This window comes from Acanthopagrus latus, chromosome 16, assembly GCF_904848185.1.
Source record: "Acanthopagrus latus isolate v.2019 chromosome 16, fAcaLat1.1, whole genome shotgun sequence".
Lineage (NCBI taxonomy): Eukaryota > Metazoa > Chordata > Actinopteri > Spariformes > Sparidae > Acanthopagrus > Acanthopagrus latus.
This window is the reverse complement of record NC_051054.1, coordinates 23,580,694-23,602,309: the sequence shown is the minus strand read 5'-3', so window position 1 is coordinate 23,602,309 and position 21,616 is coordinate 23,580,694. Positions and strand designations below refer to the sequence as shown.

At 39.5% G+C, this 21,616-nt stretch overlaps 2 protein-coding genes across 2 annotated transcripts; one reads left to right on the top strand and one right to left on the bottom strand.

Annotated features, from left to right (window-relative positions):
* The first annotated feature begins 7,847 nt into the window (after positions 1–7,847).
* odc1 (ornithine decarboxylase 1) lies at positions 7,848–12,876 on the top strand. Its single transcript, XM_037072339.1, has 11 exons — positions 7,848–8,004; positions 9,012–9,161; positions 9,341–9,479; positions 9,625–9,798; positions 9,935–10,107; positions 10,215–10,431; positions 10,520–10,603; positions 10,761–10,923; positions 11,042–11,157; positions 11,243–11,457; positions 11,589–12,876. Exons 3-11 carry the CDS (start codon positions 9,378–9,380, stop codon positions 11,725–11,727), a joined length of 1,383 nt encoding a protein of 460 aa, XP_036928234.1. The 5' UTR covers positions 7,848–8,004; positions 9,012–9,161; positions 9,341–9,377; the 3' UTR covers positions 11,728–12,876.
* Positions 12,877–14,634: 1,758 nt separating this feature from the next.
* Positions 14,635–21,061, bottom strand: LOC119034288 (G-protein coupled receptor family C group 6 member A-like). Its single transcript, XM_037125134.1, has 6 exons — positions 20,266–21,061; positions 19,860–20,172; positions 18,813–19,628; positions 17,491–17,703; positions 17,294–17,411; positions 14,635–16,957 (listed from the first exon to the last, which is right to left on the bottom strand). The coding sequence occupies exons 1-6, from the start codon at positions 20,430–20,432 to the stop codon at positions 16,032–16,034; spliced, it is 2,553 nt and encodes an 850-aa protein (XP_036981029.1). The 5' UTR covers positions 20,433–21,061; the 3' UTR covers positions 14,635–16,031.
* Between the last annotated feature and the right edge of the window lie 555 nt (positions 21,062–21,616).

Genomic DNA, 21,616 nt, shown 5'->3' with positions numbered 1-21,616 from the left:
ACATGTCAAAGGCTAAATTTACAACCTTTTGATATAATTGAGTCTGTAATTAGGCTTTATTTGTAATACTGTAGCATTCAGATAATAACATAATACTATATATATTTACTATTATATGTTTTTATATTTACTATTTTTGTAACCTTCAGGATTATTATTTATGATATTTTACCACTGAGATATTCCACCTCTGTACTTAAACAAGTACAGAGATATGTATTCACACCGACTCTGACAGACTGGTGTACCTGCAAAATAAATGCAGAGCATCATCACCGGGAGCTTTCAGGGGTTGCTGAAGGTGTGACCCAGATGTGTCAGAGGAAGGGCTCTGTGTCCGTGGAACAACCACATGTGCACAGTGAAAACAGGTTTTTGGATAAATACTGTTTCACCTATGCCCTTTGACTAGTTTGATAAGTACAAGGATGTGTACTTGGTCAACATGGTAAGGATGTCGTAAATAAAGAGCCACTCCAACCTTATGATTCAGGACAAGGAACTGATGTAAGACACATCGGAGTTGCACATTACCTCAACATTATCACCATGACATCTCAAATACAAGCACTTCTTTATATGGTAATACTAAAACCACCCTTTTGAGCTATAGTAATTTCAGACATGCAGATGTTCTGAATGAAAATGCAAGTCCCAAAACCAAATCAGTTTGCAGTGTTTGAATTTGGATACATGCCACCATCGAGTCCACAGCCACACAGGTGGCTCTGTAGGCTCACGTATGATTACAGGCCTTTTCACAGCAAATGTTTATACATACCAAAACCTTAAGCAACATGCTAACATTAGCACAAAGTACATCTAAGGTTCATAATACCATTAGTGTGGCACTGTTTCAGTCAAATTACATACCGGACAAGAAATTTGTGCCAGACGAAATGTCAGATGATCCCTCAAGTTATTACAATTAATCCTGAGGGGGACATTGGTAATTGTATCAAAGATCAAATGGCAATCCATCCAACATTTCTTGAGACATTTTGAGTCACCCAAAAATAAATTCATGGTGGTGCTAGAGGAACAGTCAGAGGATCACCAAAGTTGGGGGAAACTGATTGTCTGTTTAAGATTATGTTTCAATACATCTAGTAGCTGTTGAGACATTTCACTAAAAAAAAAACATTATTTCTCATGATCGCAAAAGCAGAAAGGTCAGTAGGCTTCTTCCTCTTTGGATTACGAATGTCTATATAAAAACTCATGAATCCATTTAAAGGTGCAATATGGAAGAATTCACTAAATGCAGTGTCGTCCTCTTCGGCATCCAGGCAGCAGCTGTGCTGCTAACTGAGCTATATAACGGCAGCTACCGTTGGCAGCTAGTCTGGTGTTATGCTGCCACTTATTTGTTAGTATCAACAGGGGACAGTTCTTACATATTGCAACAAGTTGTTGTGATATTTCAGTTTGGAACAATGTGGTTTGCTGACTGACCGACAGGTTATCAATGCCTTCGACCCTTTGGTCCCTAAACTGGCATGCCAAATCCAGATGCCTCACAAGGAAATGGCTCAAAAAATGTGCCAAATACATGGCCTACATTTTTTATAGGGGAACAATCTGTGGCTGTTCTTGGTGGAGGCCGGGCATGCAAAGCCCTTGTGGACCCACAGAACCCCTTAAATGTTGTGAGTAAGCATATGGTAGAATACAAGCAACAAAGCAACAGAATGTTAGGAGCTAGCTCATACAAGAAGCTCAAACATGAACAGCTTAGCTCAATTCAGCTCAACATTAGGTGTTGTGTCAGTGGAGCAAATTAGTCATTTCTGTCTTTATAGCCCTTTCTACATGAGCTACTACCTCAGTTTTAAAAATGTTCCCAGATTATTTTTGAACTTGAGTCTTGACATGCTTTCCAACCGTGTGTATACATATAAGAATATACATGAATCATGCTGAGTTTAGGAATAATTTGTTACACACCTGCAGTCTATGAAACTCAGAGCAACTTAAATTGTCAGCACCTACATTGTGGTTCTCCCTTATATATAATGCCAGCAAAAATGAGTCCAGAATAGCAATAGATGAAAAGGGAAAAAAGCTAACTTTATGGAAGACGAGGCAGGACAGTGGTACAGGAGGTTGAAGTCAGGCAGTGACATTAGCCTTGTGAATAAACTACAGATGAGCTCAGGCGGTAGAGATCCATTCATGCAAACCTTCAATTTGCTTTTTTTTTTTTTTAAGGTACTGCAGTTACAAGAAAGACTACAGAATGACCTAAATTACAAGCTTCCCATTGTCTGTGTATGTTATGAAAATACACTTCTTGACAATGACAAGTGCAATCTAGAGCCATGCCTTTTATTTCTGTGGCTGGTTAGTCATAGTTCAATGGCTCTGCGGCGTAATTGTGTCCACCCTTTCCAGCTGTGTGGGTGGAGTCTGTCATCAGCACTTTAAGTTGATTAAGCTATCTGTGTGACACACGCTGTTGGGCGCTCATCCCAAAGTCACCTGTCTGATCTGAAAGGACAAATGGATCAGAGTCGCCATACCATCTGCACAGACGGGCCTTGAGCCATGCAAAGAAAACCTGAAACTTCCGGTCTCATAAGTAGCTGTATGTATGTGTGTCACAAGTGCTCTGGTATACTGAGGTCAAGGCGTCATGGATTTTACCTGTTAACCTCTTATAAAGTCTGAACACCTCCAATCCTTGACCTCTGACTACACAGCTACATAGCTGTTGGAATGAAAACAGTTGAGATGTTTTTCAATGAAAAGCTTGCTTGAAAGAGAAGCAATGTTTGACTTCTGAAAATAAGAAATTCAATTTCAAATTTCACTTAGCGATCAAAACTAACTGTTCACAAATTGCTGATGGCATAGTAGAAATAGTAAAAATTTCTGACTGGTTCTTTTTTCTTGTTCTGCATTGTTATATAACCAAAAACAGTTCTGAAACTCTGTAAAACTAAAATTTTATATTATATGATAATTTGCTAATCCTTTCAAAATACAGATAATAAGATATATACTATATATTTACTATTATATATTTTCATATTTACTATTTTTGTTACCTTCAGGATTAATATTTATGATATTTTACCACAGAGATATTCCTCCTCGGTACTTCAACAAGTACAGAGATATGTATTCACACCGACTCTGACAGACTGGTGTACCTGCAAAATAAATGTAGAGCATCATCACCGGGAGCTTTCAGGGGTTGCTGAAGGTGTGACCCAGATGTGTCAGAGGAAGGGCTCTGTGTCCGTGGAACAACCACATGTGCACAGTGAAAACAGGTTTTTGGATAAATACTGTTTCACCTATGCCCTTTGACTAGTTTGATAAGTACAAGGATGTGTGCTTGGTCAACATGGTAAGGATGTCGTAAATGAAGAGTCACTCCAACCTTATGAACACCTCCAATCCTTGACCTCTGACTACACAGCTAGGTTGCTGTTTGAATGAAAACACTAAGAATGTTTTTTCGACGAAAAGCTTGCTTGAAAAAGAAGCAATGTTTGACTTTTGAAAATAAAAAATTCAATTTCAAATTTCACTGAACAGTCAAAACTAATTGTTCGCAAATTGCTGATGGCATAGTAGAAATAGAAAAATTATCCGACTGGTTCTTTTTTCTTGTTCTGCATTGTTATATAACCAAAAACAGTTCTGAAACTCTGTAAAACTAAAATTTTATATTACATGCTAACTTGCTAATCCTTTCAAAATACCACAACAATATATTTGATGGTTTACCTCATCAGCCTCAATGATTTCCAGTCAACGCTCCAAAAACAGCTGCTTGGGACATTCCAGGGGTAAACAGATTAATTGATAACAGGTGATATTATCATGGTTGTGTAAAAGGGACACATCAAAGGGCTCAGTTGTAGCAAGTAAAGGGTTAGGTTCACCACTTTGTGAAACATATCACTGTGTAAAGTACTTCTTTACACAATCATATGTGTTAATGTTAATATCACTATATGGGCTGAGGAAAACCTTTTTTATTACAGGTATAACAAGCAAAACAAACAATTTGAAAGGAAAAGTACATACATAATAGAAAGTACATAGAACAGAATAGAATGCTGTTATTATATTATCTTTATGACCAGTTTAGTCATTTCAGACAGTTTAGGTAAACAACGCAACATCAGATCTTTAGTCATTTTCTGGAATTTTGAAAGATACAGAGCAGCCACTGAAGCAGATTCTGCAACTTGTGTAGTGCAATAAGGCAATTTCACATTTGTACCCCATGGAGTTGGGACACATTGAAAAGTAAACTCAAGTAAAGTACTATTACTCCCATGACAAGTGAGTCAAGTAAAAGTAAAAATTACCAATTAAGTACAAGTTACTTTTCATTTTAATATTATTAATTTGTATTAAGTTAGATGTTAGTCAGTTGTGTTAGTTGTGCAAATTTAGTATTTTGCTTTCTAAGAAGAAACAGTTTAAAAGGCCAGCAAACCACAAGCTACAGGGTAAGTTGTTGTCATCATCATAATGTCAAATGTTACACATGAAACATAAAGCTAACGCTAGCAAGGTAACTACACTGTCATCTACAGTATGTGTAGCTTTCTTGTGGAGGTGAGAAGAGCAGCTTATAAAAGTGGAGGCACATCATTCATGTGACTGTTGTCTTTTTTAGATTTTGTTAGAAAAAATGTGACCAGATGTGGCAAGAGAAGCTGCCTCTGTTTCTGCTCTGTCATGGTCAAATCCTAGTCAAAAGACAGGCGGTGCTTCCAGCTGGTAACTGCATCTGCAGTAGAGGTGCTCCTCATATGCTCTCCCCTCCAAACACAAGCTGTGCTTCTAGAGCAGACTAGTTGTAATGCAGGTACAAATGGAAAATGTCAAATCAAAAACACAAGTAAGGAATAGAATTACAGTTTTAAAAAAAATTGCATGAAAAGCTTTTTACTCATGTGTGTCACTATTTGTTACGAGGATCAGCTTGGTACAGTGAATTACAGGCTATTAAAGATTCTGGTATGTTTCATCTGTTTGCTGACACAAGATGTATTATGTGCACCGAGCTGAACAGTACAGGGGCATAGGTTGATGAAAAAGTAAAACAAACTGGGGCATTACATTGTACAAGTATGAGCTAACAAAGAAGTGAAGAGAAATACAAAGCCAGATGACACATAGTCTCCAGGACATGTAACTGCACTGTATTTTGTGGGTGGCCAATAACAATGATCATCCTTGTCTTTTGTGAGGCCTTGTAAATGTGGGGGATAGGCCACAATGGTCTACAGTAATGATAACAGAAAGTCCACACAGAGACAGAGACAGACATTACAAGGGGAGGAGAAGGAGACGGGTGAAGTAGAAGGGTAGAAACACAGACATTTGGTGGAAGAGAGATGAAAACAAAAGGAAATGACTTGCGAGAGGAGAAACAATCTAACAAGGGTTTTGCTGTGTAATATGCTGTTTTGTGATCTTGTGATTTTTAACAAGCTGATAAACATCTGTTGAAAATGAATTATACCCCAAGTGTGGGACCATTTCCTGCTTGACGAGCATGCTTCTGCATAGGAGGTGAGGCCCACTGGAACAAGTTCAGATTCAGGGCAGGACTAAGGAAAAGTGCAATGTATGAAAATAATGGCAAATTATGTCACCAGACATTTGTGGCTTAACCTTGAGAAAGGGCTGTGGTTTTGACTTTTTTGATAATTAAACGGCTTGGAAAAAATTACTTCATTCATCAACCCCTGCAGAAAATCTGAATGGAAACCCTGTTGTGCAACAAGTAGAATGCCATCTTGATTTGTGGCCTCAAGAGCTGGAAAAGATATTAAGTAAAGCCCACAGATATGCTGTCCTTATGAAGCCCTAAAGTTTCCTGTTAGTGTCCTGGAACCGTTGCCTGTGCAACATTTCCACATGTACTGTTGGGTCATCTTAACCAAATTCTTCATTTTCCTCCATTTGGTAATGTCTGCTTGCAAACCAAATGTCTACAAAAGCAACCTTTGGACCAATTAGATTATTCAGTAAGGGGGAAATGGCTGGGGGACAGGAACTTCATGGGTCTGGGTAGAAAGACATTTTACTGCAAAGAAGTACTGGCAAACAATTTCTTAAAATGGAATATGGATTTTTGGTGATTCTAGACTAGCAGATGAATTATAACAGTTGAAGGTTCAATATGTAAGAATCTAAGTTGAAACTGTTAAAAAATGTACTGTGTCATAGATATACACTAGTGATGTGCTGCCTCACAGGAAATGGTGAAAGATGCATGACGCGCATACCATTTTTTTTTTTTTTTTTAACCCTAGGCCATTACAAAGCACTTATGTAATGTCTTGTTATGCAACTTTTCACAACTACTAGCTCATTAACTGAGAGTTTTCCCTCAGTGGCCTCTTCATGACTATTTATTGAAGGTATTGATGATGTACATGAATTATGATCGTAATAGTCTACGCTCAATATGGACTTGATAAAGTGGTAGTACCAGTAACAATTTATAAATATTGTCAATTCTTGGGAAACAACATGTGCTAAAAGTGACAAAATTAAGTGAGTCTTTCAAACTTGTTCACCATTTTAAAATGAGGTCTTTCTTAAAACAAATTCACTAGTAGAACCTGTGTTGTGTCATATAAACTGTGTTTACCAACACGGTTTGACGAGTGTTCCTGGGCACATGTAGCAATCTCCTTCATACAACCTGACATTCACCATGTTTCACAAAGTGGGGAACCTTGTCCCAACCTTGCTTGTGAATGACTGAGCTCTTTGAGGATGCTACTCTCATTTAGTAAAATATCAAATCATTTTTTTATTTTAGCCTTACACAATATCACAAATTTTTGTGGGTATCACTGTTGTATATACTTGTATATTCTTACAGAGCTGTTGTGACATACATCCCTGTGTTGACACCTTTTGATCCCCTCTAATCTCATCAGACAGGCCAAGTACTCAGAGCGGAACAGACTGCCGTCAAGCCAGGTCACATCATGGACAGCATGCGATCAGTCAGAGCCAGCAGACTGTTCAGTCTGTCAGCCTGAGAGAGCATCTGAGGGATTAACACCAATGCAGTGCAGGTTTTCACCATCACAGCTGGCCAGGGAGAACCTGTACTATGATAACCTGTCAGGTAGATTATAGCAACAACAACAACAACAACAACAACAATAATAATAATAATAATAATAATAATAATAATAATAATAATAATAATACACACATGCATACATGTGAAGGCTGACAACTATTTTCATTATTGATTAATCTGTGAATTATTTTCTTAATCTATTGTTTTATCTATAAAACGAAAATGCCCATTATAATTTATTTGTTGCTTATTTTACAGATTCAACCCCCACAGATTTACTATAAAGAAATCATCAAGGAAAGCATCAAATTACAACATTTGAGAGCCTGGGACCAGAGTTAGTTTGGGACCTTTGTTTGAATGAAAAATTGACTATGACGTACATAAGCTCATTCCAACGGTTCACCTCCCAATTACTCTATTACAAAATGTTTCTCTCAGTCTCTTGACGGTCTGGCAAAAACTGCCTGGTCAGACAATTTGTAGACCAAGTGATTTCACGATACGAATATGGTTACGAATGAGTAGCAGACCCCAACATGCAGCCAAGATGCTTATCTATCGAATGCCTGGACCAACTAATGAAGAAGAAGTATAAATTCTTTTTTCAAACTGATTCGAGTTATTTCTAATATTGTGCATGGTAGTTTTCCAGCGGTCCCTGTCTGTCTTTTGCACCATGTGGATGAGGTGACAAAGCCAGACCGGTTCATACGTGGATGGGAGTCCGGTTTCAGCTGGCTGCGTTGCCATAGCAGCGCGCTCTCTATAAATGCTCAGGGGATCCTCTACCGGTTTCCACTCAAGTCAGTCGTACTACACCCGCGTCAGTGCCAGCAGCCAACTTCATTGTGAAGGGAACTGCTTTTTTTTTAAATCCCCGCATCCGGGCCTAATGGACAAACTCTTTGTAAATGCTTTTTAAGGTAAGTGAAAACTATTCGATGTCGGAACGTCACATTTTAACTTAAATGCCTGTCAGCTTACGTTAGCAAACGTTAGCTAGTTAGCAGGCTGATACCGTTATGGCGGCGGGACAATGAAAATGGGAGTTATTTCGTGTAGGATAGTGTGGCTATTTTACCGTAATTGTTACGTGAATTTTATTCAAAAGTGAATCGCTCTGGGGTCTTACTTAAGATTAACGTTAGTACGTGGCTAGTGCGTCAGATGTTTGGTTAACGTGAGCTAGCTAGCTATTATTCTCTCTCTTTTTTTTTTCTTTTTTTTTCTAATATATCAAAATGTGCCTACTAACCAGCGTAACGTCGGCCTGTGATGGACACTTTTCGGGGGCATAGACTTCGGTGAGCTGACGTTACGCTGAACAAGTTTTTGAATTGACCGTGAAAACTTGGATAAACTGCGTTAATGGCAGATGAGAGAGGATTGCCTCATGGCATGAAGATCTCGAAGCGGAACCGGCATATTGACGTGTGCGTAAAGCATTAGTCACTCATAGGTTCATTTCCATGCCTTTCTTATCAGCTTAAGGCGGGTCTTCTTTGTCATTGGTTTACATCGTGACCGGGCGGGGCTTACACACTTGGTCCTTCAATGACTTTCTGTGCAGACGGTGTCATGCCGTAGTTATAAAATGGAGCAGAGCACAATTAAAGACTGGAGGCTTGATGTTCTGTCCTGCTCAAGCCTCAGATCTGATCTATCTTAAGTTGATCATAATGATTTCAATAGGATAAACTTTAACTTTGCGTTGGATATAAAAGTCTAGATTCATAGTGATTTACATTGTAATTTCAGTTTGATCCTGAGGTTAAGCTCATGACAGGGTCCATAGGCAGTATTGCAACCTCTTGCCATACTTGTAGTTTTCCACCAGAGGTAATAAAGTTAATTTAAAACAAACAAACAAACAACAAAATAATAATAATAATATATAAAAAATGATGAATATAATTCTTTTGTTTTATAGAATCCTCACTCTAGGAAAACAAACACTGGCTACTCCGCAGGCCCTGGCCTCGAGTCTTATTTGAAGGGATTTAACTTCACTGGTGAACCGCCTTGGCTTCTCTGTACCTAAGTGACGGCAACACTAAATTCCAATCTCTTTCATATTCAAGTAAGTGACTCTCTTTTTGTACAATGTTACTTGATGCAATACTGTATTGTTGAAACAGACAACAGTTACAAAACTGTCCTTCAGTCAAGTCCCATATTTTGAGAACTACTCAATACACAAAATACATACGTTCTCAAATATTAACACAATCTCGATCTGCTCTCCCCTCCTGCTTACAGTTTTACTAGTTACCAATCAAAAGGACTTATTGTCACCATGACTACTGCCACTCCTGCTGAGTTTGAATTCTCTTTCCTGGAGGAGGGCTTTTCTGCCCGAGATGTTGTTGAGCAGAAGATCAATGAGTCATCCATGACGGTAAGTTTCCTGTGTGACCAATGTCATCAGGATGGGTTTGTTATTTGCAGTATATCATGTAATATTCTACTTTGGGAGATGTTTTTGTTACAGGACTGCTTTTGAGAAATACTTTTTGTCCCATTTTCCATCCACTCGGTCACAGGACGACAGGGATGCCTTTTACGTCTGTGATTTGGGAGATGTCCTGAAGAAACACCTGCGCTGGGTGAGGGCCCTGCCTCGTGTCACTCCCTTCTATGCGGTCAAATGCAATGACAGCCGGGCTGTTGTTATGACACTGGCATCCCTGGGAACTGGCTTCGACTGTGCAAGCAAGGTGCGTGTTGGAAAATTTCCACTGCGCTAGATGTTCTCCGAATAACACAGTACAAAGCTCTCTGAAATTGCATTGGCAGCTCGTGTTTTTAAATTGGTACTTTTTTTTGCTGACTGTTGGCATTTTCCCCCTCCAGACGGAGATTCAGCTGGTTCAGTCTCTGGGAGTGGATCCAGGCAGAATCATCTATGCCAACCCCTGCAAGCAAGTTTCTCAGATCAAGTATGCATCTGCCCATGGGGTCCAGATGATGACCTTTGATAGCGAGGTGGAACTCATGAAAGTGGCCCGCTGTCACGACAATGCCAAGTGAGACATTTTAACATCCACAATATGAAAGCTTTGTTATTTAATTTGCCTTATCGGCTTCTCTCCATTTTCCCTTTTCATTAATTCTTCTTGTGCTTTGTGCCCAGGCTGGTGCTGCGGATTGCCACAGATGACTCAAAGGCAGTGTGTCGCCTCAGTGTAAAGTTTGGGGCCCCACTCAAAGCCTGTCGAGGTCTTCTGGAGCGGGCTAAGGAACTGGGCCTGGATGTGATCGGTGTCAGCTTTCATGTTGGCAGTGGTTGCACTGATCCAGAGACTTACTCCCAAGCTATCTCCGATGCCCGCTGCGTCTTTGATATTGGGGTTAGTTGTGATAGAATACTTGTGTAAATGTGATATGTGGGTTTACCAATGGCAATGTAAACTTGGAGTCTATGATTTTGATTTGTAGGACGAACTGGGCTTCAACATGGACCTTTTGGACATTGGGGGTGGTTTCCCTGGTACAGATGACACTGGACTCCAATTTGAAGAGGTATCATGCATTTTAAGAGGCGTTTCACAGGCAAAATATCGTTTGTATTTATTTTGGAATTTTTTAATTTTGTACTTAACTGCAGTTTCTCTATTACTAGCACAAGATGCATTTATGGACCGACATTTACCTATGGACACTTCCATTCCTTCCTTAGATCACAGCTGTAATCAGCCCAGCCCTGGACAAATATTTCCCTACTGATGCTGGTATTAAGGTCATTGCTGAGCCAGGGCGCTTTTATGTGGCCTCTGCTTACACACTGGTTGTCAACATCATTGCCAAGAAGGTCATCATTGACGATGAATCAGCCTCTGACGGTAAAAACCTTGAATGGGGGGAAAAAAGTATTTATTTTTGTATTTTATAAATGCTTTGTTCTAAAAGCAGATTTATAACATAACTCAGTTGTAAAATATGTTCTGCTTCCTTTTACAGAGGAAGATGAAGGGACCAATGACAGGACTCTGATGTACTATGTCAACGATGGAGTATACGGCTCTTTCAACTGTATACTCTATGACCATGCTCACTGTTTGCCAACACTGCATAAGGTATGTGAAGTTCAATATGTCCTACAAATGTGTCAGTGAATGGAAAAACAAACAATAATTGTTGTCCTCTGTCTCCACCTAACAGAAGCCAAAGCCAGATGAAGTCATGTACCCCTGCAGTATCTGGGGTCCAACATGTGATGGCCTTGATCGCATTGCTGAGCAGTGTAGCCTGCCTGACCTGCAGGTGGGTGACTGGCTGGTTTTTGAGAACATGGGTGCCTATACTGTGGCTGCCTCCTCCACATTCAATGGCTTCCAAAGACCTGACCTGCACTATGTCATGTCCCGCCCTGCCTGGTGAGTAGATGTTTCATAAACTGAAAGTGGTAGTTGATAATGGATCACCTTTTTGTGTGTGATGGGAACATTTCGCAAGAGCATCTTTCTTTCTAAGACAATCAAACTTTAATCTGCATTGTCTTCTACAGGCAACAAGTGCAGCAGATCTGTTCCCAGGGCATGCCAGCTCCTGTGGAGGAGTCCTGCCTGTTGGAAGTGCCAGCCTGCTGTGGCAGAGAAAGCAGCTTGGAGATGCCCACTAAGGCCTGCCAGGCCCATGTTGTTTAAACCCATAATGTACATTGCAGCAATGTTATAGCATCCTTTCTTATTTGAGAAGGTGCTTTTTTTCCCTCTTCTCTCCAAATGTACGTGAAATTTAAGGCCAGTTACTTGACAGGAGAATGAGAGGGGCACGTTGCACAAATTTTGTGTTCTGTATGGAAGCTGGGGATCAACCCTAAATGAAATGAGGCTGAATCACACTCTGAGTGTCTCTGTGTTCCAGGCAGTGTGACGGGGTGACTCTGTACTCTAATTTGTTGCTGGAGTCTTGTCTTGGTTGAGAGAGTGACTATAAGACAGAGCACTGTAGTTAAAGAATAACCCATTTGTTGAACTGGAGTAGTGTAGGGAAATGAACTCTTTGCTAAATAAATTACAAAACTACACTTGATGGAAACTGCTGCAGTAGTCCAAGAGATAAGGGGTTACCAGTGCTCTTTAATATCAGCATATAGTCGCAGAATGCCTTTAGCATAGGCAGTGGACGTTGCTAGCTGACCTGCAAAATGTACAAGAAGTTATTAAACTGCTGAAGTCACATATCTATCTTGTAACTTGCAAAGGGGTGGTTAGAGGGGTGATTTAAATCCTCACTAATGGCTGCTATGTTTGTATTTATATTTTAAACGATCTCCTCTTCTGTACAGAACCTGTTAAGTGTTAGTCCTCAAGATGATTTTCTTTACTGCCATTTATAATATAACTAATCTTTGTTGTCTGTAAATGCCTCTGTGCTGATAATGGCCAAAGCTATGCTTTCCCATTTGCAAAAACCTGTCAGAGCAGTACATGTATGCACTACATGGACTAAATAGGCATTTATGCTGGTTATGTCAAGCGTGTGATTCCTGCATTAGTACTGTTCACCAGAAACTACGGTGCCACTAAAAGCATCTTGAAGATTAACACTTAAAACACAGGGACTCAAGAAGCAGACTGCACCGCTCCTCATCTCCTCCTTATTTTATTTTTTTGTAACTTGTAGAAGGCAGGACATCTGTTCATGATATTAAATAAGAAGCAGTGTTTAACCATACATTTTAAATGGATCTGAAAGAGACGGGATTGCAAATTCATAATGCTTTCCTATGGAAACTTTTTGAAGTTTTGTATTTTTTTAATAAATAAAATATTAGGTGCAGAGCCAAATTATGGATGTGTGTGTTTTTTCTTTTCTTTTCTTTTTTATGTTGTCCTATAATGCTTTAGGAAACTATTGGAATGTGTCAAGAGCCCTGTCTAGTGTTGGAACAAGGAACTGCTTCACTGACATTCTTGGCCTTCATGAACTGTTTAATAAGAGCTGATCCATAGTAGAATTGTCACTGTTATCAACTCACAGACACAGGCAAGGTAAGGTAATTGGTTTTGCATATTAGAGTAGTATGAACAGTCGAGTTCAAATTCAAAACTTTATTCAGAGTACTCATTGCTCTTTGAAAACAAGTGCACACTGAGTTGAAGCGTTTTGAGATTATTGTCTTGAATTGTTCAGGGGTTGGTATTAATCTTAAGAATGTGTTGCAGATGTGTTTGGTGTATGCATACTAAAGATAGATTATTTAACCTGCATTTGAAGCACAAGACAGTTGGTAGAGTGAGTTTGATAGGGTCCTGTTGTCCATTCCAGCATAGCTGTTACTTTGGATGGTCAATGTCCAATAATGGACTTAAGGATTAAAAGACACAGGTTTATCGCACCTCTGTGCCAGAGAAGACCAACCAACTTTGTCATAAGGATATACAGTAACTAATTTGATGGCGGAGTGATATGCTGAGTCTAGGGGTTTAAAAATAAGCCCCAACTATCTAGCATTCAGGCTTAAACATGAGGTTTAAAACTGTCTCTACCCAGAGAGTAACCTATCCTATCCCTCAAGTCAATCATGACCTTTATAGATTTTATAAAACTAAACAACTCAATTGTGTGGCATGTGTAATCCTAAAGACACCAAATCAACCCTATTCCATAGATTCTCAATTACGTTAAAACTGTCACCACCAGTTAACCATTAAAATGAGATCACTGTTTATCATGGTCTTTGTTTTATATTTTAATTTAAAGCACTTTGCCTACTCAATGTAAATTTAGTTAACAAAGTCAGTTTAGGCAAATGCTATATCATCACAAATGCAGACTTCTAAATCCAACTGGCATTTAACTATGTGCTTTATTAGGGTTCTAACCCCAAAGGGGTAGAATCCTTCTAAAATTGCACCGGTTTATTACTTTTTGTTGTGTGCCACTTGAGCTCAAATTCCTGTGAGCCTATAGGGGGCACTATAAATGATACAAATGCGTATCTCAAAGACCATTGACCGGAATTTCACCAATTTTGGTATGCATGCTCAAGGGGCGAGTATTAACTAATATCTTGAGTGCCATGTTGATAGGTGAAAGTGGGCGTGGCCTATTCGTCATTAACCATCATTGTTTGCATTTTATTAGTTTATGGTGAGCTGGAAGGACCCAGAGACACGAAACTTGGTACGTTGAGTATAAATGATATCCAAATGCTGCTCCAAAAATTTGATCCCAAGCCATCAGTGAAAGTTTTTTATTTAAAGTATTTACATACAAAAACACTACTTAAATCTTAAACAACCACAATATAAAATGAAGTAATAAAACAGAAGCAAAAATGCCACATAATCAGTGTTCATAATCATTTCATTTCTATGTTAATTTCTAAGTAAAACTGAATCACATCTTCCCTAGACAATATCATCGAAAATGATACACATAGGTCAATATATACTATTTTACAGGTATGCCAAATATACAAGAAAACTACCAACTCTAAAAATATCATCTTTAATCCTGTATATGCAATTATTAAACCAGCTTTTTAAACCAGCAAATCACCAGAGAACGGTCAGAAAATATCCTTTTTTTATTATATTAACCTCTTTCTAAAACATCTCATGATTTATTACCAGTGGTAGTAACAGCAGTAAAGACTAATTTAACAACACAACTGTTAGAACTTCTAGGCATGGTACAAATAGCAAAAACTACTGTTCATGTCCTGTGACAAGACAGCATTTTTCTGACCCACAGTATTCTGCGCAACAGAACACATCACATGTGTTCCAGTGTGTCTAACTAAAATATAAACAAAGCTAAAAGGATCCAACCATTTGATCTCTCTCTGTCAGATGACAGCTCATATGACAGAATGACAGATGCAACAATTAGACGTGACTACGCATTCAAGGCTCATTATTAGCGTTCTAATGCTGAAGGAGTAGAATCCTTCTAAAATTATGCCAGTTTATTATTATTAGGGTTCTAACCCCGAAGGGGTAGAACCATTTTAAAATTGTGCCGGTTTATTATTATTATTATTGTTTTGTGGTCTAACCCTAACCTGGTGGATAGGTTGACAACGGGACTGGGAATCTGCCTACCAAAGCATGTTGAGCTCAATCTATAGGGGGCGCTATAAATTAGTGCATGTAGCATGTAGCTGAAAAAACAATTTGGAGAAATCTGGGGCTCATCATGGGTATGTTTTGCACAGATCTTTGAGGAACATGGTGGCCGATGTCATCAACTGCGGGGGATGAGGGTCAGGGTGGCCGCTTTGGGGCAAAAGAAGAGGTTAGAAGCCGCAGATTGCCACTTGCGGTTATATTCTTTTCTTTGTTCTCCCAAATGTTGGGTAAAGGATTCGATGTATGTAGAAGCAAGAGAGTAAAAGTTCAAGGTACTGTTAAATAAGCATAAATCTTAACAGTACACTGTCATGAGGATGTAGTATGTCCCAGTTGTATGCATAATGTATGCAACATGTATGTACATTAAAAGGGCAGCTACAATATGTACTAAAAGTAAAGAGAAAACTTGTGCGTTTTGGAACACACCCTCTGTTAAATACAAAGGCAGCCAGTTAGCTCACTTTGGAATTTTAGAATCAGCAAGCTAGGTTCTGCCAAGGGCAACAAAGACTGCCTACCAGCCTAACTAAAGCTCAGTAATTTACATGCAATATTTCTTTTTCTTGTGCCAAGCCCATGGTTCACACCTCCCCTTATGAATGTTGTTTTGCAGTCACGCACAGATAAAAGAGGGAAATGAATGCTGCCTGAAATATGCACCCAGTGGCAAGCTTATACCAACAGTCTACATCAGGTAAAACAGCCAACACTGTGGTGTTACATGTCATGCCTATTTTCCTCACACGCTATCTAATATCACACAGCAACATCCTGCTGTTCTTTGGGTTAGTGTAAAAAAAACAAAACAGGCATGGCAAAGGCTCATCTTTATGGCAGTATTGTGTGATCTGTCTGTAAAAAGGGGCTTATGATGTCACCACAGTCAAGTTTTTCTGCTCAAAATGCTTCCTGATGTACTCAGTAATGGCATTCTCATTATTAATCTCTTTCCTGAATATTATAATGTAAAACTTTGGGGCCAAGTGACAGCAGAGGATGCTGTAGCTAGAAATGAGGATGGCTGCAATCTCAATTGCTTGTTTGTAACTCCCAAACAAACTGATATAAATTGGAATGAAGAGGATCCAAATGATTAAAAAAAGCATCATGCTGGTGGTGATTAAACTGGCATTTTTGTACAAGTCTGGCAACTGTTTACCTTTGAATGCAAACAGGAAACAACTAAGGGCCCAGAAAGCATTGTAGACTAACATGGCAATGAAGAGCTTGTCTGAGCCTTTGTGACAGTGCAGCAGGATAGTCGTGTTCAATGTTCTTTCAGAAGGAAATGGAGGGTAAAAGCACATCCATGGCACACACAGAGACAACTGGATCCCAGAGACAATGATCACCACAGCTGCTGGCTGATTGAGCTTCTTTATCCACAACCTTATCTTCCGGTCAAAGTTGAAGCCCACTAAGATTTGGAGCAGGTTAGCCAGAATGCAAGAGATGCAGAGGGAAAAGGCAATGCCAAAGACAGGTAGGCCTACCATGCAGGAAGCTACAGTGGGTTTTCCTACAAAGCTAAATGCAAGGCAGAAACAGACCAGCAAGGAAAAAAGCTCCAAGAAACACAAGTAACCTCCAACAGCCTTCACGACTGGAGTTCTACGATAGATTGCAAACAAAATAGCAAACACAATGGTGGTAATTATTCCCAAGACTTGCAGGCAACTTAAAATGATAATGAAGGGATCTGACCAGTCCAGGAATTCAAGGGTTTTCTCAAAACACATATTCCTCTGTGGAGATGAATACTTCATTTCCCCACAGGATTCACACTTGTCACCTGTGTAAGTAAACAAAACAAATGAACATCTGCCACTCAAGGAATGTTGTCATTATGAAGAATATGTCCCTTTGACAATGTTAATGACAAACACTTTAACAAACAGAATTTTGTTTAACATAAATGACAAAGTACCAAGCCAAGCCATATTAGCTGTACAGTACCTCAAGTTGACAATTCACGCACTCACTTGCGTGCGCACGCGTACACATGCACACATACACACATACACACATACATAGAAGATTTAAACTGTATACCATTATACATTATATACATATAAAATTCACATGCAGCCATTATCATTTTTGTTGAGATAAATAAAGAAACACTTACCATTTCCTGTAGAAAACTCTCCTTCTGCACATGGAACACAATCGTGACAGCACTGTTTGCTTTGCTGCTTCAACATCTGGCCAGGTTTACATGTTTTTGAGCAGTTGTAAGCAGTTACCTTTGAAAGACAAAACAGAATCAGTTTGACATGATTCATTATTTTGGGAATTAGATTTCCAATTACATTTTGACCTTACCATCTGTGTACTCTTATTACTAACAAGATCCTCTGGGATTTCAATGTTTCCATTTGGCCAGTATTCTCCAATAGTTTGTATGCTCGTGCCCTGTTTGGATTCAGTCATGTTCCAGTACAAAATATCATATCCTAAGCTGGGGTCTCCATTAGAGTCGAAAAATATATGCGTAGTGTTGACCGTGAAGTTTACTTTCTTGATTTCCGTAAGAAGCTGTGAAGACAAAAATACACAAAACTTCATTGAACCAATAACAAGAAATGGCTACATTGAATGGCTATTGAAGCAACAAATCATACAACAGTAAAACCTCACTATACCAAACAAGACCAAAAGAGGACAATGTTGTTTTTGTTGGTTTATAAGAAGAATTCAAATTTCTTTTTAAATACAGTGGCTACACTAAATATACTTACCTTTCCAGTAATTATGAGGCTACAGCCCTGCCTCAGTTAACTTAGCATAAGGACTGGATGTAGGGGCTAGCCCAGCTTTGTCAAACTGTAATAAAATCTGCCTACTTCCAAGTGTCATAGGGACTATATCTATAGAGGCATCTTCAGTTATAACTGGGGAGTTGCACGCTTTAAACAATGATGGGTGTGAACCCTCACAGAATCACTAAATTGACATGCGAGTTTCAGAGTCGTTAATCCCAACGCAACATGGGCCACACAACACAGAAGATCGGGTAATTTCAGCCAGGAAGTTTTTGGCCAACCATTTTGACTAAATTTGCCATTTAGCAGCTTTCATGGGAGTGAATGGGGTTCTGTCTCCAATGTTGTGAATAGGTTTTAATGTAATGTCCTTGGCTAGCTACCGTTAACTATTTAGCCAATGTCTCAGTTAGATGGGGAGCCAGTGGCTCTAGAGTTCATCTATAACAGGGCCTTGATCACACCATGGGCACTGGGGCCCAGCTCAACTGGATTTGGCGGCCTTATCTAATATTGGACACCGAACTGGGATTGAACTCAGCTTCCAAGACCAATGGAGGTCAGTGATAACAGGGGGTGAAGTATGGGAGCTTTGACCTTGACTATAACTCAAGGGCAGACATGAGATGGCAGGCGGGGAGGGGCGGGGCATATATAGCTGGACAGTGGTATTATGAGACAAGGCTAGCTGGTTAGCATGCTAATTTAAGTAGACATCTCTGCAACACAGTATACAGATATCTTTGACATAAAGGGCTGTTGATTCTTCATACTTCATACACACATTGTTTTAAACTAAAATTCTGGCATTACATTACAATTTCCCCTTTAAAGACACACATCAAAGAATGAAAACATGTCAGCTAGATAACTTCACAGTACCTCAGAAGCTGTAAACTGGTTGCCACGTTTACATGTGTGTTTGTCACACTTGAGCAAGTGTCTGAGACCTTCAACAATGACTTGAACAGCTAAGTAGATATTGTATGATTCATCCTGGTCAATGTACTTAGCCAAGCAGCTTAGGTCCAGACATTGTTTGGACCCCTGACTGCTGTCAGCTAGGGAGCAGTTACTTTCTCTGTTCTCATCAGACTGATTTGAACAAAGTGGATAAAGAATCAGGTGATGATCCAGAATGTCATTAGTGGTTCCATTGAATGCTGACAGGACATAGTCTCTAAACTTAGGCACCTCATTCCTCTTGGAGATGAATCCAAAAACCTCTCCAGCTTTCTCAATGCCAGGCAGTGTGGAGACCACTGAAGAGGTGGACCATGCATCACTTGCAATCCAGGTTCGGTTTAGGTTGTGTTTAATTGCTGCTTCCATGATGACATTAACATTGGTGTCTTTGGTGAACATGATGATAGCCTCGGCAATGGAATTATTGATATTTTTCACCAATTCAGTCAGTCTCGTGTGGGCTTGGGAAGTATTCTTTGAGAAGTAACCTGGCAGGATGTTGATGAATTCAATGCAGATGTTCTTCATTCCACTGAGGTTGTCCACGAGGCGATCACTGCCATACTTCCCGTACTCATCATCACTTCCCACAATGGCTACTGCTCTCCAGTTGAACTTCCTCACCAGCTCAGCAATTGCCTTTGTCTGATGTTCATCACTGGATATTGTTCGCAAAAAAGAGGGGAACTTCAACTTTGTACTCAGATGCTCACTAGTCGATCCATGGCTAATCTGTAACAAACAGGAATAAATTATGTTGATATAACTTAGAATGCAGTTTGCAAGAGTAATGCATACACAGTTAAATGACAATTGTTTTGTTACGTGTTACAGAATCTTAGATTTAGATAGATAATTCCATCATATTCTCATCATTAGCATCAAACTACACGCAGGAATTCAAAATGTTTTGCATTTTTAACCCTGGGAAATGGGACGGTATCAAGCACAAAGAAGACAAACCTGAGCAACTGATGACAGAGCAACAACTCGTGCAACAGCTATTGACACTTCAGAGTACCTTTCACCAATCACTGCCTTTGTTTTGGGCTCAGACAAAACAGACTGAAAGTTTTCAGGTACTAAACACATTTGAGGGTCTGACTGATTCTTCAGCAGCTGGAGCGTCGCTCGTATAGCGAGGCTGACATCTCCACAAGTGTCATAGATGTCATATCCAAGAGTGAAGTTGGGTAAAGCCCTTGGTGAGCGCTGGTTTATTTCTCTGAGAGCATATATCATCACTTGAGATTGCAGGAACCCTCGCAAATCATACCTTCAAAAATTGACAGGACAGATGACATTAATGAAATGATTCAAATAAATTGTGGTCATGTTGGTCGATACATTTCAGTGAGCTCATACTTACCAACTACAGGAGAGAGGTCCATGTGTCGTGCTCCTATTGGTTTGTTTGTGGATGGGAAAAAGTCCCCCAATGATTATGTCCCCTGGTGAGTTTGCATGCAGGGCATTCTCCCCTGAACCGAGGCAAAATACACTAAGGAAACTGACAAATACCTTTAAAAAGAACATTGTGGATACACAGGGGTAAACACACCTTTGTTCCACTCTCTAGAGAATGATCTGGTTCCTGGATACATCTTATATATCATTTCCTCTTGTGGGAAGTCACAACCATTTGCATGTCAGACGGAACCTGTTATTTAATGCAAAACACTTCACTACCAAGTCTTCACAGTACTCATTTAACATCAGAACTTCAGTGTGGCTTGCTTATACAAGAGCAGTAATTCATGGTCTGATGATGTCCTTCTGAGGGAGGCAAGAAACATTTTTTTCAATTATGCGGTAGTGACACCCAAAAAGTAACACTGTGGCACAGTTTGCATTACAGTCCATTAGAGGGCAGCATGCTACATGTCAACTATACTCACTCTATCATGTGCCATTTACAGACAGGTCTATGTTTTAGTTCACATAATATATGTTTTAGTTCACATAATATAATTTGATAATTCACCATAGCTACAGTGATATGTAGATTGGACCATAGATATGTTCTATATCAAGTCAACAAAGTCCATCTGCTGATGAATAAAGTGTGAAAACACCAGGAGAGTGTCATTTGTTAATGTTTATTATTTCAGCAGAGGCCAGTATTGTTATGCTTATGACAAAATATAAAACAGTGGATTACTGTCGATGGACATTTGGAGTCACTCAGCTTCAACTCAACTAAAGCTACTATAAAAGTTTTTTTTTAATCTATTCAATTTCTGAGAATACTAAATGTAGGCAATATTAAAGGTCCCATATCATCAAAAAAACATGTTTTCTCTGGTCTCTACATATATAAGCTGGTCCTCCCTGAGCCTGCTAACTCCCGGGATGAGGAAAACAAGTGGTTCCTGCATGGTCTCTGCAGCCCACCTACTGGTAACACGGCGCTCCTACAGGCTGTTCAGAAGAGGCTACGGTGTATCAACCTACGAGGGAAAGAGTTACTCCTCAATCTCAAAGTAGAATTATTCGCTGAATTTTGGACCGATTATCAAACGTATTGACTTGTTAAAAACGTCACACATGTAGCTATGATACAGGGTGATTGGATCTTTTCAAAATGCTGGTTTTACTACCCAAATACAAATTCTACTTAATGTTATCAGCAGACGAGCTTCTGATAGAAGAATTGTGAATGAAAAGATGCCGGGGTTTCGGATTTAACATGGGTTCATGATAACTGGCGACCGTGAGCC